Source organism: Papio anubis, chromosome 9, assembly GCF_008728515.1.
Source record: "Papio anubis isolate 15944 chromosome 9, Panubis1.0, whole genome shotgun sequence".
Lineage (NCBI taxonomy): Eukaryota > Metazoa > Chordata > Mammalia > Primates > Cercopithecidae > Papio > Papio anubis.
Genome location: NC_044984.1, coordinates 17,380,142 through 17,407,211, shown reverse-complemented (window position 1 = coordinate 17,407,211; position 27,070 = coordinate 17,380,142). Strand labels below are relative to the sequence as shown.

Here is a 27,070-nt window from a genome sequence, read left to right as displayed (position 1 = left end):
TGGCCCTCTCTCACTTACATGCTAATGCTGGGCTGGCTAGGTCATAGGTTTTATTTATGCCCTATAATAGTGAGCATATTATATGAGCATATGAGTAGGAGGTATGTTTCAGAATTACCTACTTGCTTGCCTTTTTAGATGTCTGCCCCATTATTTCTTCCTGAACCCAATAACTGTTTGTTATCCCTCACTTCCAAGCTTCCTGCTTTACTCTGTCCACCGATACAATTTCCCCCTAAATCCTGCCTGATCATCTAGAATGTAGACAATTTTTCTGGTGAACACCATATTATCTGAAGTGGTTTGCAGTAACCCCTGGGTCTGGGTCTTATTTGGCTGTTAGCTATGAACTGTATGTTCTGTTTTGTTATAGCCTTAGAGTCCTTTCTTACAGCTTTAATATAGACTGCATAATTCCAACATGATAATACATAACAAAATAGCATGATTCCAGAAAACAATCAACAGGTTAGGATTTTTTATGTGTTGGAAAGTTTGAAATTCAAGGTAGAGTATAGAAGTCTAAGGACAATGAACGTTTTGAAATTCTTCCTTTTTTAAAAAAAATTTCTAGTCACACTATCGATTTCTTTCCATCTCAGGACATTTTATATCCTTCCTTTTTAATCATAATATAGTTGAAACTTTAATTTTGCCTTCTGTGTATTTGCTGTGTTAGATTGTGTGCACCCCTTCTTATAAACTTGGATTTGCGGAAATATGGGCCTCAATGACATTCCTGATGCCAAGTGTACTTACTCAGAGACTTTCAAATGAGTTTAATGTCTACAAACTTTTGTGAAAACATGCTCTCCTGAATTGGGCTAGAAACAGCATGTTGCCATATCCTTGAGTCATGAAATGAACGGTGAACTTGTAAGTTAGACTAACCCTTATTTTCAAGAAAGATTGGATTGCACTCTATGGTACAGCTATTTCTAAACCAGCTCTCTCTCTTAAGGAGATGTTCAGAGAAATTCATAATGTCTGTGCAAAGTCATACTCTACTAAAGTTTATTAATATAGGCCCATTCTACCTGTTTCCAGTCACTTTTCAAAACCTGAGGCAACTGACATTCAAACTAGCTGTAACAAGTTGATCTTTCAGATAAAAAAAAAAAAAAAAAGCTGGATTAAAAACAAAACAAAGCATAAAAAGTCACAAGTTTAGATCTATTTAGCTCTCAACATACAGTCATCCTGGAAAAAACGAAAACAACTTACCTTCTATAGATTAGATATTCTGTTACTTACATGGTCATGTGTGGAATGTGTAATTTAATTGTTTATATTTCATCATATTCAGACTAAATCAGTCTTTGCTTACATTACTAGATAACATTATATTATTTTCTAAAATTACTCCAACATTATGATATTTGATGTTACTAAAATGTACTATTTGGTGACAAAATTTGGCTATTAGAAATTACTATGATAAAATTTATGATCAATATTATAAGCCTCTAAAGAAGTGCAAGAAACTCATAAATTATGAGAAGTTGCCTAGCAAATGATTATTTTCTATATAACATTTATTTGGTAATTTTTATCATTTTATATATACGTATTTGTAAATTTTTATCACAAGCATGTCTATTTTTTCATGTTCTAATTAATAAATGAAATCATTTAAAAAAAATTTTCCTTTTTGGAATTAACGTACCTTTTTTGTAATTGTAACAGTTTCAGATAGAGAATGTCTTCCTTACCCATGTTGACATCATTTAGTCCCTTGGGTGGCCAAATTGCAATATCACTTCTAAATAGTCTATTGTTGATTCATTGGGAACCTTTTAGAGAATAATTAGTTAAAACTCTGGGTTTCCTTAGCAACTCTGCTGTTCTTACCTGAACTAGCTGTGGGAGATATTCCAGTAGTTCATCATTCAAGAGGGTGTCTAATTGTTGAACTGCCACTTTACGAATTTCTTGATCTGTAAAACTAATACACAGTAAATATATCCATTAAGCTGTTAATGGTAAGGAATAATGCATAAGACATGTCAGGGAGAACAGAGAATGAATTCTACCCCCAGTGTATAAGGTAAAACAATTATCCCATAATCGATTAAGGTAATATTAGCACCAAATAATTATTATTTTTCCATATTCCATACTCTCATGTGGACTGCAGTAGGAAATCCTTTCACTAGATTTTGGAAATGTGGTTTTAAGTCTGATTCCTGCCAGCTTTCTTATCTATAAAATGTAGATCATGGATAATCTAAAATCTTTTCTAAAGTAGTATGAAAATCTTTGCTTATTTAGCCAAGCATTTGATAAATAAGTTATTACCAACTGGAGATCTGGTTATATGATTAAAAATGGGATCTAATATTTTTAACCAGTCTTAGCCTGATCTTAACAAAACCCAGAAATCTAAAGTTCTTTACAATAAATAAACAAAAATAATTTAATATGGCTAAATCTTACTAGACTGTGAAGTTCTTGAGGGTAACTGCGCCTTATTCATTTTTGGATGGCATTTGCCTGTTGTAAGATTTAGCAGCCATTAGGTACTTAATAAACATTTTTTATTGAAATAAATTTGTGAAGTTATTTAGTATTTGAAATCCTGTTCCAAAGACAATTTATCCTCAAATGGATTCCTCAAATTGTCATCTTGCTCCATCAGAAGAAACAGATTCAATTATCTCAAAGTTCCAGCTTGGAAATAATTTTGGCTCCATATTGTTTTGACATGATTAGATATTACTAGGGCTTAGATAAGAAGAATTAATTTTAAAGAAACAATTTTTCAGAAAAAAATTAGCATAATGTAAAATGTGAAGGAACCGCTTATAGTAATTTATTTACAAATAAATAAATAAACAAAACAAACTCGAAATTGCTTTTGTAGACAACTAACTGAATGCTCTAGTCAGGTGAGGCCTCTGAAGACTGGCTTCCAGTAGGAGGTTAGAAAACTGTAAAGTCTTAAATGGCCAGTATTTTCTCAGGATATCAGATTACTGAAGGGTAAATTGGGAACTATGCCGCCATCCAGTCAAGTAAACAATGGTATCACACAACTCAACTGTCTTGGATGGCAACTTCAAATGGAATGCTAAGCCACTTACGTATTTTTTCTTCATTAAACTGAGCATTTTCATTGCAACAAGAATTTTACCTATAAGGTTAGTCAGTCAAAACTCTTATTTCTGACCTGCAAGTACATTTCCAGTATTTTTCTGCCTTTGAGCATTCTAGCAACGAGACCTAGTGAGAACTGCGGTCCAGACACATTTGGTGAAGTATTGCAGAGGTCAGAAGATCTCAGCATAACGTCATGCACAGGTGGAGGACAGAAGGAGTACAATTAAAATGCAAAGCTACAAGCAGGTCAGCTTGTTTTAGTCCATTAAGACTTTAGATTCTCCTAACTAAATGTGATTGACTCTAATTGATTGCTCTCAATTACTGGACCATTTGTCTGAAGCTTGTAGACATCAAGGTCAGTGTAAGGACAGTTTGCAGTCTTGGAGGGAACAGTTTACTAGGTAAGTTTTGTTACCTAAGTGACGACTTGTTAAGTTAGCTAGCAGTCGCCCATGCTTCCCTGTGTGACTATTTTACCTTATTGATAGAAATGACAAAGAAGAAATAAAAAAGGAACATTGCAACAAAAAAAAGCTCTTTGGTGAACGTTATACCTTTAACTATAGATTTATTTCCAATAGAATGCAAACTCCAGAAAAGCAGTGACTTTTTATCTGTTTTGTTCATAGATGTGTCCCCAATGCCTTCAGATTTGTAGGCACTCTACATATTTCTTAGAAGACTGTTGAACCTGAACTCATTATCATTACACCTAAAACATCTTTACTACCACACTTCCTCACTGTAGCCTGTGTTATCACCTTTCTCCAATTATATACACTTAAATTGTTAAACGTAATATTTTGCCCCTGTTTGTTACTTTTTTCACCTTTCCCATCTGATGGAATTCTATTCATCCATGAACTCCAAGCTCAAGCATCAATTTACCTGTGAAGCTGTTCCAGCAATATTTTAACACCCTGTGGAGTTGATAACTCCTTTCTCTATAAAATTGTATATTATATACATCATTGAGGACAGGCTCATTTATTTATGATTCCCTAGCCCAAGCACAGTTGAATAAAAGTTTGTGGAATTATTAGTATTCTCTTATCTTTACATCTAATCAGTTGCCGAGTTCTGTTGACTTTTCTATCCTAATGACTCTAGCCTTTAATGCTTGCTTTTAATTTCTTCTGCTGCTATCTAGTCTAGGCCATAATTGCCTCATTCTATACTAACATTTTTAATAACAACACCTTGTCAAATCCCCTAAAGTAAGTTCATTTCTCATAAAACATTAAATGATTTTCTATGTCCAATAAACCTCCCTTTAGCACACCCTGCAATGTAAATATTCAAGGCAGCAAAACACTCTAGATTTTTCTTCTACCATATTACTCACTGAACCAGTCTGGCTCGTTGATATATTACTTCTACTCTGAAAATGCATGTGCCTTTTCACTTTTGTGCACACTGTAACATCTGCTGGAAAACCCTCCCTTAGTTCTTTAAGTTCTAGTCCTCCTTCAAAATGTAGATCAAATTCCCTTGAAGGTGCCTCTGTTAGTCCGTAGTAGTTACTTCTCTGAATGCCAAGGATATTGACTGGTTGACCCCCACTTAAGATATCACAGTGTGTATTAGAATTTATCCTTTTACATATGTGTCCTCATTCCTCAACTACTGACTAATTCAACTGAAGATGAGGATTGTTCAATATTTTCTTTTTTATTGCTAGGATTTAGCAACTTACTCCACATATAGTTGCAATGAATAAAAATGCATTGATCATGATGATAATAATTACAAAAATCCTACCATAAAGTCAATTTTATTTCCTTCTGTGTTTTGAGATAGTTTCCATTGGTTGCAATAGATTTAATTTTATAAATACCACTCATATAAATTTCAGATCTTTTTTTCTCTCAGTCAAAAGCATAGGAGAAAAACAAATCTGAAGGCAATGAAAGAGAGGGATGTACAGGTATACCTCAGAGATATTGCAGGTTTGGTTCCAAACCACTACAATAAAATAAATATCACAATAAAGCCAGTTGCATATTTTTTTTTGTTTTTTTCAGTGTATGTAAAAATTCTGTTTATACCATACTGTAGTCTACTAAATGTGTAATAGCATTATGTCTAAACAAATCATTAAATTAAAAACGTTTATTAAAAAGACTTTGTGGCTAAGAAATGCTAACAATCAACTAAGCAAGTTCTAATCTTTTTGCTGGTGGAGGGTGCTCCCTCCATGTTGATGTCCGCGACGGATCAGGATGGTGGTTGCTGAAGGTTGGGGTGGTTGTGGCAATTTCTTAAAATAAAGACAACACTGAAGCTTGCATCAATTGACTCTCTTTCATAAAAGATTTTTCTGTACTATGTGATGCTGTTTGATAGCATTTTATCAACAGTAGAACTTCTTTCAAAATTGAAGTCAATTATTTCAAGCCCTGCCACTGCTTTATCAACTATGTTTCCATAGTATTCTAAATCCGTTGTTATCATGTCAACAATGTTCACAGCATCTTCACAGGAGTAAATCTCAAGAAACCACTTTTTTTTTGCTCATCCATAAGAAGCAACTCCTCATCTCTTCAAATTTGTCATGAGATTGCAGCAATTCTGTCACGTCTTCAGGTTCGATTTCTAATTCTAGTTCACTTATAAGTTCTACCACATCTACAGTTACTTCCTCCACTGAAGACCTGAACCCCTTACTGTCATCTATAAGGATTAGGATCTACTTCTTGAAACTCCTGTTAATGTTGATATTTTGACCTCTTCCCATGAATCACCAATGTTCTTAATTATATCTAGAATGGTGAATCCTTTCCAGAAGGTTTCCAATTTACCCAGATCCATCCAAGGAATCATTGTCTACGGCAGTTGTAGCCTTATGAAACACTTCTTAAATAATAAGACTTGAAAGTCAAAATGACTCCTTGATCCATGGGCTACAGAGTGGACGTTGTGTTAGCAGGCATGAAAACAACATTAACCTCCTTATACATCACCATCAGAGCTCTTGAGTAACTGGGTGCATTGTCAATGAGTAGTAATATTTTGAAAGAAATCTTTTTTTCTGAGCAGTAAGTTTCAACAGTGGGCTTAACTTATTCAGAAAACCATGCTGTAAACAGATGTGCTGTCATCCAGGCTTTGTTGTTCTATTTATACAGTACAGGCAGAGTCGTTTTTGCAGAATTCTGAAGTGCCCCAGGATTTTTGAAATAGTAAATGAGCATTGGCTTCAATTTAAAATCGCCAGCTGCATAGCCCTAACAAGAGAGTCAGCTTATCTTTTGAAGCCTTGAAGCCCAGCATTGACTTATCTTCCCTAGCTATGAAAGTCCTAGATAGCATCTTTTTCAAGTAGAAGACTGTTTCATCTACATTGAAAATCTGTTGTTTAGTGTAGACACATTCTTCAATGACCTTAGCTGGATCTTATGGATAACTTGCTGCAGCTTCTACATCAGCACTTTCTGGTTCACCTTTACGTTACAAATATGGCTTTTTTTTTTCTTGCTTGCTTTCTTTATTCTTTTTGAGATGGAGTCTTGCTCTGTTGCCCAGGCTAGAGTGCAGTGCCGCAATCTCAGCTCACTGCAACCTCTGCCTCCCAGGTTCAAGTGATTCTCCTGCCTCAGCCTCCTGAGTAGCTGGGATTTTAGGCACCCACCACCATGCCTGGCTAAGTTTTGTTTTCTTAGTAGACATGGGGTTTCACCATCTTGGCCATCTGGTCTTGAACTCCTGACCTCATGATCCACCTGCCTCGGCCTTAAAGTGCTGGGATTATAGGCATGAGCCACTGCGCCCGCCTGACTTTTTTCCTTAAACCTCATGAACAAACTCTGCTAGCTTCAAACTTTTCTTCTGCAGTTTCCTCATCTCTCTCAACCTTCATGAAATTGAAGAGAGTTAGCGCCTTACTCTGGATTAGGCTTTGGCTTCAGAGAATGTTGTGAGATTTGATCTTTTATCCAAATCACTCCAACTTTGTCCCTCACAGCAATAAGACTGTTTCACTTTCATATCAGTTCTGTCTTCACTGGAATAGTACTTCTAATTTCCTTCAAGAACTTTTCCTTTGCATTCACAATTTGATTAACTGTTCTGCACAAGAAGCCTAGCTTTTGGCCTGTCTCAGCTTTCAACATGCCTTTCACACTGTGCTTAATCGTTTTAAGCTTTTGATTTCAAGTGGAAGACATATAACCCTTCCTTTCATTTGAATACTTAGCGGCCATTGTAGGGTTATTAACTGGCCTAGTTTCAATATTGTAGGGTCTCAGGGAATAGGGAGGCCCAAGGAGAGGGAGAGAGACAGGGAGTAGCTAGTAGGTGGAAGACTCAGACCACACACAGCATTAATGGATTGAGTTCACTCCGTACAGTGGGTGCATCTTGTGGTGCCTCAAAACAATTGCGATAGTAACATCAACAATCGCTGATCACAGATCACCGTAACAGATATAATAATGACAATAATACTTGACATATTGTGAGAATTTCCAAAAAGGGACATAGTTACACAAAGTAAGTACATGCTGCTGGAAAAACCTCACCGATAAATTTTCTTGACTCAAGGAAGCCACAAATCTTCAGTTGTAAAAACGCACTATCTGTGAAGTACAGTAAAGTAGAGCACAATAAAGTAAGGTATAGCTGCATTTGTTTTTTTCAAAAAAAGGAGAACAAAAAATTAGTAATACAGTACCTGTGTAGTATAGTCAAAAAGGAAAATTGTGTATTTGTATCAATAAATGCAACTGCTGGGAATAATTTTTTGCACTTTAATGGAAGAAGATGTCTCTGTTTATTCATTACTACTGCTTGAAGTTCAAGAAGAAACTGAAAGAGAAATAGCTATAAAACTAACCACATGACATTCCGAGATGTGACTAAGGCCTAACTTGACATTAAAGCATATCCGAACATAGCTTGCATCTGACTATTTTAGGAAGTGTTGGCCACATTAAAAATGATGCCAGTAGTACTGCTGACGTTCCTGGAACATGGGCTTTTTCATACTTGTTAGCAATATAGGTCAACATGAATCAAAACAAAAACAAAAAAAACTTTTAAGTGTGCTTATTTTTTTGATCTATCTATTTACCTTTTGGGAATTTATTTTAAGAATATGATGAGTGATGTGTGTGAAGATACGTGTATGCAAACAAAATTGGGAATAATTTAAATGTCTAAAAATTAATAGTTAAATTAAATATGATCTAACTATGTGATGGAATATATGCATTCCTTAAAAATAGTAAAAAATGTTTAATGAAATAAAAATACTAACAGCCAGTTTTTGTAGTATAATACCATGTTAAAAATATGTACATGTTTCTCAATATGATTAACAAAATGATGAGAAGGACCAAAATATTAATACTAAATATCTGAATGGAAGTGTCATAGATTATTTTAATTTTCCTTTTTAAGCTAAGTTTTAAAAAGTTTTTCAAATTTTCTATAAGAAAGTTTTATTAATTACTAAGAAAGTGAATAATACTTTTTTTTTTTTTTTTTTTTTTTTTTTTTTTGAGGCGGAGTCTCGCTCTGTCGCCGTCCAACTAGTTAATGAATATATATGAATAATTACAAATTCATGACTAACACTAGAAAAAAGCTTCAAATCATATGCCCTTTTTAGAGTATACATTGTTGTGTGAAAGAACAAGCATTCTACTTTTTAGTTGACTTAGAATTTTCTTCTAACCTAAGATACCTCTGGAGAATTTATGCTTAATTTGATACCTTTTCAGGGCCCCTGAACTCAGGTATAGATCGATGGACAAATATGTTCCACAAGTCCTGGCATTTCTTGTCTGTGATATTATCCGAAATTATTTAAACACTCTTTTGGGATATAGTTGTTGGCATTTCATGCTTAGTAACTTGATCCTCAATGAGGTGAGGGCTACCCATTATTTCTCTGACTTTGGTGTGATATTTACAGACTGAAATGTCATATGTAATAGAAGAACTGCAACCTATTTTGAATTTCCCACAAGCCAGGTTATCCTGCTTTATTTGATTTGCTTGAAAAATACACATATAATTCCTGCATGTCACACCAGGAGACACTGTTTAGCAATTCTGTTAACCTTGGAACTACTAATTACTATTGAAGTGGATATTACACTTTGAGTGTGGGAGAGAAACAAAATACTGGCAGAAGATTCATCGGGCTGATGTCAACTAGGACCTTAATTATGTTTATAAGAAACTTCCTTATAATGAATCATAAAATAGATTATTACAATGTAATAAATGGAGATCTGGTTTGAGATATAAAAAAGATAAAGGTCAGTAAAATTTCATTGTTTCTTGGGAAGGAGATCATGTAAAGCAAAAGAAATTTTCATTTATTAGGAAAAATATTTCTTAAAATTAGGCTTAACAAGAGTTCGTGTACAATAATCAATTCTTTAAGGTTATTCATTATTCTCTGTGTTTACCTAAACACTTTATGTTACTTAATTTACTTTCCCAAATGTGTCTTAATAGGGAGGAAACAAATCACTCTGTCTTTCTGTTCAGGATTTAGCTGGCCTCCAAGTTGAGCTAACAATTGAGTTTCTAGAATCTGTTAAAGGACAAGATCTCATCGCTAAGATAAATATAACTCTGTACAATAACCATTAAGAAATTACCTACACTTGAACATGGGCCATTGCCCAACGAAGACATTGAGAGACAAAGAAAAAAATACTCCATGAAGACTAAGATTGTAAGGGTTAATAAAAAGAATCAAAGACACGTGGCTAAAAGTTCTGAAGGTGGAAAAGGTACAATTAAAGCAACGTCATGATTACTTTCAAAGGAACTTCAATGAAATAGCAACTCTATATCTTGCCAACAATGTAGGGTAAACACAAAATGGAGGGCCAAGCAAAGGATTAAGATGAAATGGTAATGCTTACATGTGCAGGGAAGGAAGAGCACTAAGAATTTAGGTAACTCTCCAGCTCAAGGTGGAAATAATAAGTGACCAGTGGTTAGGATTTGTTGTACAACAGTGGTTTTCTAATGCTGGGTGTCAGGACATTTTTACATTCTTAAAAATTATTGAAGACTTCAAAGAGTTTTGGCTTATGTGAATGATATCTATCAATAATTATATTAGAAATAAATTCCGGACATTTAAGAAATATTTATTAATTCATTTACAATCACATTAATAAACCCATTTTATGTTAACATAAATAATATATTTCTGAAAAGAATATTTCCAAAACAAAGAATATTTGGTGAGATTAGCAATATTGTTTTACATTTTTGCAAGTCTCTTTAACGTGTGCCTTAACGGAAGAGAGCTGAATTATCTTACTGCTTCCATGTTAAATCTGTTGCCTTATTTTAAATCATGTGGCCCCTGGAAAACTCCTCTCTACACTCATGAGCAAATGAGTGTGACAAAGGAAAATGGCATCTTAGAATTATTATGGAAATAATTTTAGACTTGTAACACCCCTGTAAGCATTTTGGGGATTTCAGACCTCACTTTTAGAACCTCTGATGTACACAGCACAGTTTGCATGGGTCATCATTATGTGGCCATAAGTTAAGGAATTAGCCCTTGTGGTCTGTTTCTCAACCTGTGTTTTCTCTGGACTCAAATGATCTGTGAAGTCATCTGACCAGCATTCAGACTTGGGAATCGTCATTACTCTTCTCTTTTCTCAAACATTTACAATTCCTCTCATCTCAGAGCACTGTAGGAATATCCAGAGGATTTAGGTAAATGTCTATAGGGCCAGTGGAGTCATGAAATAAAATTTCAACAGAATAATATATTTTTCAAGTTCTTCTATTTGACATAAAAAAAGTTATATTCATTTTTAAAATTTTCTCCCCTTATTGTTTTTTTCACTTGTTCCTCTTTTTCTAGTTTGAAAAGGATATAGGGAAAATATCATACTCAAAGAACTTTTGAAGTGATGGGTGAAAGCCAAATGCGATGTAACAAATGTCGACCTTTAAAAAAAGCAACTTTGAGTAAACTGAAAAGCAAAGAAATCTGAGATCAAATTTAAGTGTAATGGAAATGTCAGACTTCAGAATACACAGCAAGAATTCATGCAGAATATGCCATGAGGCTATTCACAGCTAAAAGCCCCAATGTCAGGTTAGAATTAGAAAATCATCAGAAGTGCAGAACTGTTTCTCCAACAGATTTTGAGTCTGATGACACACTCAGCATCAGCTTGGAAGAAAAATGTCAATATGAATATCTCTGCTATTTTTCTAGTACTAAAAATGATCAGATGTGACAGAAGAATTTTTTTTTCTAGGCAAAGTGGTGAATAGGATTTTTAAAGATGATTGTAAATGTCTATCTACTGAATAATTCATGCTCTTTCAAGGATTTTTATATGGTTACAGAATATTAGAACCCAAAGAAACTTGAGACCTAGTTTAATCTCCTTATACAGATGAAAAAACTCAAACTCAAAAAGAGTATAAGGAGTTTTCCCAAAACCATTTGTTTGTGGCACTGAAATGTCATCCAAATATCCAAAACACTAGGCCAGTAGGCTTTCTACAGCACCCCCAGCATGGACCTTTCATTTTTTTGACTGGATATTTTTATATGTACTTATATAAAAATCGCAAGATTATCTTGGGTATATTATTTATTTTATTGCATTCTAAATGGATCAATAATGATATTTAATAGTAAGTAGTGTGATCTGTGTAATTGGACTAGGGCATTGGCCGAGTCATGATCTAAAGGGAATAATAATGAATCTCAGACCCAAGGAGACATGGAACAATACAGATATATTTCCTGGTGGATAGTATATGGACTTGAGTATAGAAATTGGGAATTAACTAGATGGTCATTGTATTAGTGAATTAAAATTACTATTTACGATTAAAGAGTAGTTCCTGATTTCACTCCTGTTATATAATTACACGCTGATTTTACATGTAGCTAGTCTTAAAAAATCACTGTCATAAAGCCAGTAATGTATTGAAAGCACCATGTAGATACTATGTTTGGATGCACTAAACATTATATGTAAAAGTAACATGATGCACTGAAAAGGATAGAAATTTTGGGTTTAAACATCAAGGCTGTTCTTTTATTACCTTATGTTCCATCTCTCTAAGCAAATTCATCTGTATCCTTCATTTAATTCACATCTTTCTGTGGATGATTAGAAAACAAACTGGAGTCTCTAGCTTAGATTTTTTGAACAACCAAATCTGAAAATGCAATCATTTCAAAACACCTCAAAGCCAACGAATCCTAATATGAATAATCTTTTTTAAAATTATTTATTTATTTATTTATTTTTGAGATGGACTCTCACTCTGTCACCCCAGCTGGAGTGCAGTGGCGCAATCTTGGCTCACTGCAACCTCCACCTCCTGGGTCCAAGTGATTCTCCTGCCTCAGCCTCCTGAGTAGCTGGGGCTACAGGCCTGTGCCACCATGCCTGGCTAATTTTTGTATTTTTAGTAGAGGCAGGGTTTCACCATGTTGGCCAGGCTAGTCTCAAACTCCTGACCTCAGATGATCTGCCAACCTCACCTCAGCCTCCCAAAGTTTTGGGATTACAGGCGTGAGCCACTGTGCCTGGCCTGAACAATAAGACTCTTCTAAAATTTGCTTGTCAGCTAGTGTACCCCATGTTGGTGAATCTTTCTATTATGACCTACTTACATAAGACAGAAACATAGAACTGAGCCTTGATATGGTTTGGATTTGTGTCCCCACCCAAACCTCATGTTGAACTGTAATCCCCAGTGTTGGAGGTGGGGCCTTGTGAGAGATGATTCACTCATGGGGGCAGATTTCCTCCTTTGGTGCTGTTCTAGTGATAGAGTTCTAATGAGATCTGGTTGTTTAAAGTGTGTGGCACCTCTCCTCATCTCTTTTCCTCCTGCCCAGGCATGTGAAGGTGTGCCTGCTTCCCCTTTGTCTTCTGCCATGGCTGTAAGTTTCCTGAGGCCTCCCCAGTCATGGTTCCTGTATAGCCTACAAAACCATGAGACAACTAAAACCCTTTTCTTTATAAATTACTCAGTCTCAGGCATTTCTTTATAGCAATGTGAGAACAGACTAATACATCCTTGAAACATCTCTTTTTCACAGCCCCTTCCCATTCAATTCTGCCGTTTTCACTTCCATTTTCTCATTCTGTTCATTTAATTACATCATTGCTGCCACCCTCCTAGGATGACTGCCATTCTCTGACACCTGAACTACTTCCATTGCTTCCTAACAGGAAGCTTATTTTTATTTATTCATTTTTAATTTTTTTAAATTATACTTTAAGTTCTGGGGTACACGTGCAGAACAGGCAAGTTTGTTACATAGGTATACGCATGCCATGGTGGTTTGCTGCATCCATTAACCCGTCATCTACATTAGGTATTTCTCCTAATGCTATCCCTCCCCTACCCCCACACTCCCCAACAGGCCCTGTTGTGTGATGTTCCCCTCCCTGCGTCCATGTGTTCTCATTATTCAACCCCCACTTAGAGTGAGAACACATGAGGTTTGGTTTTCTATTCTCATGTTAGTTTGCTGAGAATGATTATTTCCAGCTTCATCCATGTCCCTGCAAAGGACATAAACTCATCCTTTTTTATGGCTGCATAGTATTCCATGGTGTATATGTGCCTCATTTTCTTTATCTAGTCTATCATTGATGGGCATTTGGGTTGGTTCCAAGTCTTTGCTATTGTGAACAGTGCTGCAATAAACATACATGTGCATATGTCTTTATAGTAGAATGATGTATAAGCCTTTGAGTATTACCCAGTAAATGATTTCTGGGTCAAATGGTATTTCTAGTTCTAGATCCTTAAGGAATTGCCACATTGTCTTCCATAAAGGTTGAACTAATTTACACTCCCACCAACAGTATAAATGCATTCCTATTTTCCACATCCTCTCCAGCATGTGTTGTTTCCTGACTTTTTAATGATTGCCATTCTAACTGGCATGAGATGGTATCTCATTGTGCTTTTGATTTGCATGTCTCTAGTGACAAGTGATGATGAGCTTTTTTTCATATGTTTGTTGGCTGCATAAATGTCTTCTTTTGGGAAGTCTCTGTTCATATCCTTCACCTACATTTTGATGGGGCTGTTTGCTTTTTTCTTTAAATTTGTTAAAGTTCTTTGTAATTTCTGGATATTAGCCCTTTGTCACATGGATAATTGCAAAATTTTTCTCCCATTCTGTAGGTTGCCTGTTCACTCTGATGATAGTTTCTTTTGCTGTGCAGAAGCTCTTTAGTTTAATTAGATCCCATTTGTCTATTTTGGCATTTGTTAAAGACAATCCTAAGCAAAAAACAAAGTTGGAGGCATCATGCTACCTGACTTCAAACTATACTACAAGCCTACCATAACAAAAACAGCATGGTACTGGTACCAAAACAGATATAAAAGCCAATGGAACAGAACAGAGGCCTCAGAAATAACACCACACATCTACAACCATCTGATCTTTGACAAAGCTGACACAAACAACAACGGGAAAGGATTCCCTATTATTTAATAAATGGTGTTGGGAAAACTGGCTAGCCATATCCAGAAAGCTAAAACTGGATCCCTTCTTTACACTTTATACAAAAATTAACTCAACATAGATTAAAGACTTAACCATAAGACCTAAAACCATAAAATCCCTAGAAGAAAACCTAGGCAATACCATTCAGGACGTAGTCGTGGGTAAAGAGTTCTTGGAAGCTCATTTATTTTTGCTTTCCTCACCAAATCTATGCTTCACTCTGAAACCAGAGTGATCTTTAAGAGATGTAAATCTGTTCAAAATATTCTGTTACTTAGAATCATTTATGCCTTACTGTTGCTACTAGTATAAAGGCCAATTTGTCTAACTTGGTCCTGCTTTAGAAGTCCTCAACACGGTCTTCTAGTTTGACCTTCAAATGTCAGTTCATCTTAAATCATACACTCCTCCTCTGGACTTCAGCTATACTGTCTCTCTTCCAGTTTCCTAAGTGCAGTTCCTGTCTCAAGACTTAGTTATATTTAAGTTCTTCTTCGCAGAAAATCATTCTCTTACTCTTTCCCTTTTGTCAGTTCATTCCCACTTATCCTTTAGATTTGAGCTCGAATATAACTTCCTTAGGGAAGACTTTTCCCCTTTGAAGAAGGTTTGGTTCTTTTGTTGTATGTTATCATAGGATTATGTAGCCTTTATTCAAAGTTGTGATAACAACTGTTGTTTTACACTCATAATTTGGTAATGGCCTATTATCTACCTCCAGAAAATTGCAAGACCATGAATAAAGATCATGTTTCTATTTGCTAGTTTCAGGACCTAGCAAAGTGCCTAAGGTGAGTAGGCCATCAATACACATGTATTGAATACATGAATAAACAAATGGGTTTCAATGTCTTCATCTGTAAAATGGAGATCAGTAAAATGGGGGAAATAGATGTTGGGACTAATAGTAAGGAGGTTTTTCTGTATTTCAAGTCATATATTGTACAGTGTTTTGTAAATTATGCCCTTCAATTATAAAATATTATTAAGATGCTAACTTTTTATCATGTAAGTTTCCACAAGTGTATTTAAGTTATTTATGTTTAATAGAAATTAAATATTTCTCATGAACTTATTTATATTTAACATTTGGCAAAGAAAGAATCTGAAAGCTCGAACTTCTCTTTAAAATGTAATTATAATGAAGGATTGATGATGATAAGAATGTTTGGTAGCATTGATTGAATGCTCTCATATGTACCTTACCTTATTTGTTCCAGACAAGAACCCTAGGAGGTACATAATATTACTGTTTGTTTTAAAGTTAAATAAACTTTTCCAAGGTCATTCAAGGAATAACTGGCAGAACCAGATAGGTCTGATTTCAAAGCTTATGTTATCAACTGTGAAATCTGGAAATAACTCAAGAACCTCCAAAAGCATACAAAGACAAAATATGTATCTTTGTGTTTATATAACTCCACCTTCCTCATTCTCACCTTCACTCTTCCTTGATAGGGAATACTGACATTTCCACATTTTTCTCTTCTATATCCACACTTATCTATAATTGTATTCATATTTGTCCTTCCCTCTCACCTGATAGGAAGAAGTTACACTCTTGTCCTTGGATAAAATTCTTGCTTGCACTTTTGTTCCAGGCTGTTGGCTGTTAGTGTCATCCCCTTTTGCTACTTCACCTATCCATCTCTTTTCTGATCTTCCCTTCAAATATCCTTCCTTTCACCTTGTAAGCATGCTGGAAGCTCTTTTATTTAAAAAGGGATACAAACCCCAAACATCAAACGTCTTTTTCTGATCACTTCCAACTTTAGCTATCTTTTTGCCTTTATTGTCAATTCTATTCCAAGAGGCACCATTTATATCTCTCCTATTCCTTTTCAGGAACTTGAAGTATGGAATCTAACTTCACTATTAAAATATGACCCAGTAATCTCATTTCTGAATATATATCCAAATGAAGTAAAATTAATATCTCAAAGAGATATCTGTGCCCCATATTCATTTAATCATTATTTACAATAGCCAAGATATAGAAGCAAACTTAGTGTCCATTAAAGGATGAATGGATAATGACACAGTGGTATATACACACAATGTAATACTGTTCATCCTTTAAAAGAAGGAAGTTCTGTTATTTATGACAGCATGAATGAATCTGGAGGACATTATGCTAAGTGTAAAAAGCCAGGTACAGAAACACAAATATTTTAAAAATCTCACTTACATGTGGAATCTTAAAAGATCAATGTTATAAAAACAGAGTAGAAAGGTGGTTACCAGAGGCTTTGGGGAGAGGAGAAATGGAAAGAGAGGAGATTGTGGTCAAAGGGTACAAAGTTTCATTAGCTTGGAAGAGTAAGTTTCTGTGATCTATTGCACTGCATGGAGACCAGAGTTAATAACAATGTATCATATATTTTGAAATTACTAAAAACACATTTTTAACATTCTAAACACAAAAATAAGTTTGTGAGATGATGACTTTGCTAATTAGCTTTATTTAATCTTTCTACCATGTATATATAGATCAAAAGATTACATTTTACCACCTAAATATATACAATTATTATGTCAATTAAAACTAAATTTTAAAAACTGCTCTCATTGATATCATCAGTGACGACCTGATTTCCAAATTCATTGATCTGTTTTTAGACCTAATTCTATTTAATATTTCTTTAAAGCCTTCGAAAATCTTTTTCAAGAGTTCTAAGATACCACCCTTTTCTGGATCTCCTGCAACCTTTTGGTCAGTTTTTTTCGTTGTATTTTCCTGGTTTTTCTTGCTTTGCACTGCCCTTAAAATGTTGCTGTTCTCCCGGGGAAGCAGAGGTTGCAGAGAGCCGAGATCGCGCCATTGCACTCTAACCTGGGAGACAGAGCAAGACTCCATCTCAACAACAACAACAACAACAAAAGTTGCTGTTCTCCAGAGTTCCATCTCTGGCCTCTTGCTGTACTTCCTCTCTATAGCTACACACAGTAGCTGTTACACATGCTCTACTTCCGTAGGTTCAACTACTGCCTGAAAGCCAACAACTCCCACATTGTTTTTCAAGTTTTGATTTCTCTGCAAAGATTCAGACCTGTATACACAACTGCATACCAGGCATCTTCTTCTATGTGTACCATGGGTTTTTAAAAATGTGACATATCCAGAATAGAACTTTCCAACGTTCAACACACACAATTTGCTCTTTCATCTAAAACTCTTATCTTGGTGAATGATGCAATTACCTATCAAGTTTCTCAGGTCTGTAAGCTTGAAATCTTCCTTATTTCTTCTCTCTTTTTCAATTTCCTCTGAAACGTCTCTCAAATCTGCTTTGTGGGTTCCTACTGCTTAGTTAGACTTCTTAGTTCAGTCCCAGACCATTTTTCAAATTGATTATTTCAATATCTATCATCTATCTAATATTCTTTCTCTCATTTTCTTCTTTTTTCAATCTGTTCTTTACACTGATCCCAGATTTATGCACATATAACATAAATCTGATTTTATGAGTCCTGTTCTTAACAAAATTCCATGGTCTGCCATAACAAGTTCATAGTACCTATCTGGCTCAACCAGGCCTGAAACAATCTAAATTGAACCGCCCTTTTCAACTTTGTTTCCTGATATAATTCTCTTCTAATATTATATAAAACGACTCACTGTTTTCTGAACCTCTATAACCATGCACACATTAGTCCTCCTTCTTGGAATGTCATTTCCCCACTTCCCCACTCAGAAAATTCCTATGAATATTTCAAGTCAGAATCCAATTTCTTTGTGAACTTCTCCTTACTTTCTCTGAAAGAATTTTCCTCTCTCTCTTCTGGGCTCGTAGAGCACTTAATACTTGTTTTGGTGATGGTACAGAGCACATTGCATGGTGACCTCTAGCTTGAGTCTCTCCCTATAAATTGTACCTTGTTTAGAGACAGTCACTATGGCTTATTCCTCTACCTCTTTGACTCAGTGCCTACCAGTTTGTCTGTACACATACTTTTGTTCAATAAATAAATGGAAAAGATACACCATCATTCATAATTTAATTATGCAGTCAAAAGTGGGAGTTTTAACTGCCTCCCTATGCCATATTCCATTCTTTCTATTTACAATGTTAGTAAACAATAGCCTCATTATAAATTAAATGTACAATAAAGAATACAATGGTTTGGAGAAAAAAAATATTTTGGAAATATTTTTCCAAGGAACCTAATTTTGGAAGCTAAGGCACTGTCTGTTAAATATTGCTTTTCTTCTTGCAAAACAATAATTTTACATCATGTGGGATGGCAAGTTCTCGTACCTTGTCAAATTTTTTATTTAAGCTTCTGATATAATCCTCTGATGCCAATTCAAAGTTGCTATTTTTAAATGAATACTTTCCTTGAACTGACTTTTAATTCCTTGGGTATTTTTTGCTTGTTATTAGCAGTTGAATAGTTGTGCCTGTGCATCAGGGTTCAGGAAAATAGCTACCATCTGCCAAGAACCACAGACCTTAGCCCTTGGTCTCTGTTTTCCTGACAGCACCGCCTTCTCTAATGGAAGTTATCAGTACCCAGGGAGCTCTCTGCTGGCACTCAGTAGTAGAAATATTAACACCGTATGGCCCATCCTAGGTAAATTAAATTTCATCATGTCTCTTGCTAAAAATAAACTAAAAGTAGATGGTGAACCTTTGGACAGATTAAGTAAATAGCAATATTAAAAACTCTCCAAACTGGAAATGGAGCACACCAGTCCTCAAGAGGTTAAACCATTTAAAAAATAGATTGCTCAAAGGAGGAAAAATATAGATCTCTCAAGAACTCACTCTGACAACTCACTTAATAAGCACATACTGTTTGTTCTCAGAAAAGTCAGCTTTTTAATTTAGAGGAGTTGAAAGGTTCATTTCTGGAAACAGCTTGTCCTCAAGCTTTTTAATAGTTCAGTAAAACTGAGAGTGGGAGTGGGAGGATGAGTACAATGGAAATACTCCAACCTTTTCATTGACCTTACTTGGTGCATGATAAGAAACTTTCCAGGGTGTAAATAAATCAGGATTCTACTAAGTTCCCTGAATGAAGTTTAATAAACACCCTCTACTTTAAAATCAGTCCCCATAACCTCTAAAAATCTGATTATTCAGGAAAAAAGAAACTACACAGTGAAGTAGAAACATCCACGCATGACCGAGATAGCTAAGTGCTCCTACTTACAATTTTAAAAAACTGTTTAGGATAGCCAAGGTATTTCATATGTAAATAGCCTAGCATGTTTATGCAGGAAGGCTTTAAGCAGAATGGTTCAGATTATAAGCTCTCATGAATGCCTGGATTTGACTCCCAGGTTTTCAACTTACAGGGCACTTAGGGCAACATAACCTGTATAGGCCTCAGTTTCCTCATATGTAAAATGGGAATAATAATAGTATTTCCATCATAGGGTTATTATGGATGTTAATATGAGATAGTACTAAGGGGCACTAAGTAAAAATTTTATCTGGACATGTAAAACATTGAACGAGCCAAATAGATTTTGAAGATCTGTTTAGATAAAGAAGACTCACGAAGCATAATTCTGCTTAGTTATCAGGGATCAGAGAATATTGACGTTCATCCAGCTAATCCTCTTATTTTATAAGTGAGTAAACAGAGCAGTATTACAATCTTCATTCTATTAAAGATTTTTCTAAAAAATATTCCATGAACTTTAAACTTTAGAAAGTTATCTTGTTAGAAAATTATTCTTTAAAGATATTATAGAGATTCATAGATATTACCTTTACAATTATTTTCTCAAAAATTTTAAACACCTTTACCGAGATATTATTGAAATACCTTACAATCCACCCCATTTAAAGTGCACAATTCAATGTTTTTAGCACGTTTTCAGATTTGTGCAACAGTTATATCAATTATAACCACAAAAGGAAACCTCATACATGTTAGCAGTCATTCTGCATTTTCTCCCAACTTGTCCTAGCTCTGAGTTACTGCTAATTTACTTTATGTCTCTACAGCTTTGCCTATTCTGCACATTTCATACAAATGGAATCATACCATATGTGGTCTTCTGTAATTGGCTTCTTCCACTTAGCATAATGCTGTCAAGGTTCATCCAGGTTGTAGCATATATCACTATTCATTCCTTTTTATTGTCAAATAATATTAATCTTGTATGGGTAGATCACATTTTGCATATCTATAGATTAGTTGGTGGATATTTGGATTGTTTCTACTTTTTGGATATTGTGAATAATGCTGTTATAAATATGTGTGCATGAGTTTTTGAGTGGGCATATTTTAAAATTTATCTTGGGTATATGCTTAATAGTAAGATTGTTGGATCATATAGTAACTCTGGATTTAACACTTAAGAAACTGCCACACTGTTTTCCAATCAGCTACATGATTTTGCATTCCCACCAGAGATAAATGAGGTTTCCATTGTCTCTATATCCTCAACAACACTTTATTTTTTGTCCTTTTTGTATTTTTTGATTATAGCCAGTCCTAGTGAGTATGCTATCTTAGGTGTTAGGTGATTTTCATTTTTATTTCCTTAATGGTTAATGATATTGAGCATATTTTCATGTAAATGTTGGGCATTTGTATATTTTCTTTGGAGAAATGCCCATTCAGATCCTTTGCCCATTTTACAATTGGGTTATTTATCTTTCTGCTTTTGAGTTTTAAGAGTCTTTATATGTTTTGAATAAAATTTCCTTGTCAGATGTTTATTTTCTCTTATTCTGTCAGTTGTAACTGTCACATTTTGAATGAACTCTCTATTAGTTAATCAGTTCAAGAATGACAAAATAATAATTGTGCTAATAGCCCAAGTCTAACTTCAGCAAAACCAGCTAGAGTTTAGCATAATAATTTTACAGATTTTAGCTGTTCTGACATCTAAACCAGAAAAAAGGGGTTAGGATTATGTTGGAAATGAGACCTTTTTTCCAAAAGGATATTTAAACACTAGCATGATGAATTATGAATATCCCAATGAAACCAATCCATTGTTAATCACCATATAATTATTTTATTAACTAATGTAACTGTACAAGTCATGTAGGAGATGAATAGTAATGATAGTGTCCTCAAATTGCTTATAATTTAAATGTTAAACTACTGTACAAATAATAATAATGTATCTAAAAAGTGATTGGTTCAATACTGAGGAATTAATATGTCCTAGGTAATATTAAGCCTTCAGGAAACAGAAACATTGAGACGATCTGTTTTGCCTTGAGTGGCTCTGAGTCAGATGTGAGTGAAAATATACACATTTTACATGTTGCATATAAAGACGTTACCATAAAATGCAACGTATAAAGTAATAGAGCACTGTACTAGTCCAAGAGTGATCAATTCTACACGGCAAGGTCAGAGAAGACCTCACACAAGAGAAACTGGGCAGTGTGATTGGCTCAAGCCTGTAGTCTTTGGGAGGCGAGGCGAGGCGAGATCCGCGAGGTCAGGAGGTCCCGAGACCATCCTGGCTAACTGCAGGGTGAAACCCCGTCTCTACTAAAATATAAAAAGCGGAGGCTGGCCGGTGGCGGGCGCCTGTAGTCCCAGCTACGGGGAGGGGCTGAGGCAGAGAATGGCTGGAAACCGGGTGGCTTGCAGTGAGCTGAGATCAGCACTCCAGCCTGGGCGACAGGAAGCCGAGACTCAGTCTCAAAAAGAGAAACTTTATAAAGAGAAAAAAAGTTGCAAGCACAATAATAGAAACAAATATATATATGTATATTCCATTATATATATATATATATATTCCATTATATATACAAAGAAAGAGGTAGGCATCTGAGCACATATCAGTTAATGGGAGAAGCCATAAAACTAATAAAATCTTCAAAGTGAGGAGCATAAAGATAGGACGTAAATTTCGAGGTTTCGAGATTCAGTGACTGAGAAGCTCGAAAAACCCACTCTCCCCTTTACCCACCCCAGAAGTTTTCTGAAGGACACAAATTAGTAAATAAATCGTTCAAAGTCAATTTAGGTCACATGAAGAAAGTTCTTCATGTAACTAACTCCCTTTCCCACCTTTCTCCTCCTCTCAGGTTCTTGAGAATAGATTCAGAATAGAGCTGGGTTTCACAATTTTTTGCCTGGCTCAAGAGATTGCAGACTTTCTTCATGGCATCAGTGAGCTGATGCTATCAGGACAGACTTAAAATATCTTTTCTTGGCTTTGAATATAAAAGGGAAGCCAAGGAAGACTTGTTTCTTCTGGACCAGAGCCAGCTACCACAGTTATTCCTACAAGCTTCTCTTTAACAAGAAGACATCATTAGCCCTTTCCTGGTGCTCCATGCATTTGATTCTGAGTGAAGATCTCAAGGACATGCAAGGAATATTTTTTTTTCTTTTATTCCTGTCATCGTCATTATCATATTAATTGTACACCTACTTTACACAGGGCATTTTGCTAAACTTTGCATATTTTAATAGTACAAAAAATGATCCTAATTTTTAAAGACGCTTTTAGTCTGAGAGAAGTAGGGATTTTTATTTTTCCCTGTTTAATTAAATTATTTCTGTAAGAACTAGACTCCTCATTTAAGAAACTTCTACCATTTATTATACCACAAGCTGAGGGCAGAAGACATGATTATAACTTAGATTTGTTTAAAATTTATATTCATAGCTTACATTTATCTAAAATTAATATCCATAACTATCAAAATTGAGAACAAACAGAATAGCTATTGAATTAATTATACGGTTCTATATTTCTCTTCAAGCAAGTTCTTCTCAGTCAGTAATATCATGCTTGTTATGCAATTCTTACCTGGAAGTCAAAAGCCCAAGAGCCTCTAAAGGTTGAGAAAATGTCCATCTTCTCAAAATGGTATGCATTTCTGAAACAGTCCTTTCATCCCATCCAGGGGCACTACCCAGGACTAGAGGAAGGGAGCAGTTTTCATTATTGCAGTAGAAGCGATAAAACCACAAATATCTTTTCTTTTCTTCAGAGAGTCTGAAAAACCAGATTGGAAACAGTAATTTAGTGGAGTTTGCTGCACTAACAAATGTTGCTATAAATATGCAGTACCAAACCTTACTGTACTTCTTTGAATTTTATTTTAGCTTACTTTTAAAAATGTCTTTTACCTTCCTGGGATAGCTTCATAGGTTATTTCATCAGTTTATTTTCCACTAACTTTATTCTTTTGTATTATTATTTTGAAAAAGAAAAAATCAATTCAGATAGCTCACATTTATTTTTGTTCAGTCTTATTCGTGGTTTTTTTTTTTAATATGTCATTTTGGTTGGCAAAATCTCTCTCCCCTAGGGAAAACCAAGTTTATCTGAATCCTGTGACACATCCTATTTAGAACAAAGGTAATCAACCATTTACTTTCTTATTTATTTTTTATTTTTTATTTTTTACAAATTAACTGAGATCCAAGTGGGCCTATGAAAAAAATGGCATATTTTAGTAATGATATTTCTTCATCTCAAAGCAAGTTTTATCAGAGTTCAGAAATCTTTGCTGTTGTTAACTTCAAAACCAAGGATCTCAATTCATCCCTGGATTATGTCTTTAAATGTTCAGAGTTCATGGGAAGTTTGGCGTGAAAATGTCAGTGATGCTAGTTTCTTAGATGCTCAAGTATTTCCCCCCGGAGAGTAGTCTGAAATAAAAGATCTAAATCTAGGACTAGGGCCTTGACTTGCTGACAATTTATCATGTTTTGCTCACACTCCAGTAGAAGTATTCAGAACCACGGTTCAATTGGAGGACAGCTTCCCTCGCATGACAATGGCTTTTGAGCACTCTCTCCTCCAAACTGACACTGAGCTTGAATCTGCTGAAACTCCCAAGAAAACTAACGAAACATAAAAAAATCTTTTAAAAATCTATGTCTCTCTATAATTCATGTTAAAGTTTTCCTCATCTGTAAAAAGAAAAGATTGGATTGTAGGTGATTTTGAAGGTGCATTTAAGTTCCTTTCCTTATATTTTGCTACCACCTTTTCCTCGGAAAAAGCCACAGAAGAAAAAATATTCATAGTAAAATTACTAAAACATATTTGCTCAGATTAAATTTTTTTCCCCAATACCGAACAATGCTTTCTTTCTTTTTTTTTAGCTCCTTTTGTTAAAGCAAATTCACATTCAAGGACATGCCACAGATTCAGTTCAATAAATTATTACAAATGCATATACCAGATAACAACCACACTCCTTTCAAGATATAAAACAGTTTTTTTCATGTCATCAGAGGCAAGCACTGGTATCATTTCTTTCTCTCTCGATAAATATTAACCTTTTAGAACTTCATATAAATGGAATCATAGAGTAAATATGTTTTTATTTATGGCCTCTTTCACTCCATTATATAATGTTTTTGAAATCATCCATATTGGTTGAGTTTGTCAATAGTTAATTCCTTTTAATTAATGAATATTATTCCTTTGTGTAATTGTGCCATTATTTATTTATTCACTCTCCTGTTTGATGGACATTTGGGTTGCTTCGTTTTGGGGGTATTATGAATAAAAGTGCTATGATCATTTGTGTACAAGTTTTTATATGAATGTATTTTTCATTTCTCCTAGGAAATATCTATGAGAGGAAGGACATGGTTATGTGTTAGGTATTTATCTTTACAAAAAATTGTGAAACTGTTTTCCGAAGTAATTGTAAAGTTTTACATTATTGCTTGCAGAGTATGATAGTTCCATTTGTACCATATTCTTGCTAACTCTTGATTTTGTCTGTCTTTATAATGTTATCCATTCTAATGGGTGTATAGTGGTATCTCATTGTGCTAATTTATATTTACTTGGGGTCTAGGCAATTTTTCATATGCTATTTTCTTATATCTTTTGTTGGAGCTCTCTTCTCATGTCTTTTCCCTACTTGTTTGTTTAGATTCATTTGCATGATTTCTTTATATACTCTGGATACAAAAAGTTTGTCATATAAATGTTTGCACATATTTTTCTCAGAATGTGGTTTGCCTATAGATTTCCTTAACGGGGGCTTTTCATGAATAGTTTTACATTTTGATGATGTCCAATTCAGAAATTTTTAAACAGTTATTACTTTCTCTATTTGTTTAACATTGGCTATCTTAACATTCATTCTTGTGGCTTTTTTCTCAAGTATTCTGAAAGCAATATTTTACTTGCTGAAAGGATTTTTTTCATTTATGGCATGGGTGGCATTGTCAAAAATACATTGAACCTACAAATGGGTCTCTGGCTTTCTATTCTATCTACACCGAATTCTATTCCATTGACCTATTTACCTATCCTTAAGCTATATCACACTAGCTTAATTGCTGTAAATTTATAGTACATAAATCCACACACATTATGAAGTCAGACTTTGTTCTTTTTCCATGATTGCTTTGACTATTGTAGGTTTTTTGCATTCCACATAAATACTGAAGTCAACTTTTCAATTTCTACAAAAACTTGCTGAGATTTTCATTGGGATTATATTTTATTTACAGATGAGTTTAGAGAGAATTATCATGTTAACCATAGGAATCTTTCAATCAATAAATGCAGTATATTTTTCATTTATTTAGATTTTCCTTAATTTTCCTTAGCAAAGTTTTACACTTTTCAGTAAATAAAATTTTATTAAATAATTTACTAAATTTTAGTAAAAGATTAGTAAAATTTTAGTAAATAAAATTTTGATGTAGTAAATACAATTCCAAAACAGAATTTATTTTATATATATTTTTACTGGAACACAATTAGATCTTGTACATTTATCTTAAGCATTATGACCATTACATAATCATGCTGTGTGAAAATAGTCAGTTTTATTTCTTTCTTTTCAATTTTTACCTTAATTTTTTTTTTTCACATAGTGTGCTGGCTAGGATTTCCCATACAAGATTAAAGATAAATGTTTGAAGCAGACATCGTGGCTTTGTTTCCAACCTTAGGAGAAAGGATTCTTTCTTACATGATTTAACGTGATACTAACTATAAACTTTTCATAGATCACTTTTCAAGGTTGAGAAAGTTTCACTCTATTTCTAGTTTTAACATGAATGGGTATTGAACTTTATCACTTTTTTTCTAGATCTAGCAAGGTGATATGATTTTCCTGGTAAATATTCTCATTCTTTTACTTTTAATCTAATTGCTTATATATAAAACATGTTCCTGTAAACAGAATACAGTTATATATTGCTTTTTTGATGTAGGCTGACAACTTCTGCTTTTTAATTTGAGTTCTTAGTGTGTTTACATTTAATGTCATGTTGATATGGTCACCTAATCATACCAATGGCTCACTGTATTGCTATTTGTTTCTGTGAAGTGTTTTTTTTTCTTTGTCCAAACCATTTCTTAGTCCCCTTTTTTCTTTTTTATGTTTCCTTTTAGATTTTTTTCTGTTATATTTCATTTTTATCTTCTCCTTGGCTTTTAAATATACTCTTAAAATTTAAGGGGTGTGGTTTTCCTAGATATTAAAATATCTTTGTTTAAGCATATTACAGCCAATCATGAATTAACATTATGCATCCTTACATATAATATAAAAA

General features: G+C 34.4%; 1 protein-coding gene across 6 annotated transcripts in view; it reads right to left on the bottom strand.

Moving 5' to 3' along the window:
* Window positions 1-27,070, bottom strand: part of PIK3C2G (phosphatidylinositol-4-phosphate 3-kinase catalytic subunit type 2 gamma) — a 422,739-nt gene that overhangs the window by 241,015 nt on the left and 154,654 nt on the right. For all 6 annotated transcript variants that reach the window (XM_021922093.2, XM_021922095.2, XM_017945702.3 and 3 more), the window contains 2 exons: window positions 23,340-23,528; window positions 1,852-1,945 (listed from right to left, as the gene is read on the bottom strand). In XM_021922093.2, coding sequence (XP_021777785.2) covers window positions 1,852-1,945; window positions 23,340-23,528 — 283 coding nt within the window. The remainder of the gene's footprint in view (window positions 1-1,851; window positions 1,946-23,339; window positions 23,529-27,070) is intronic.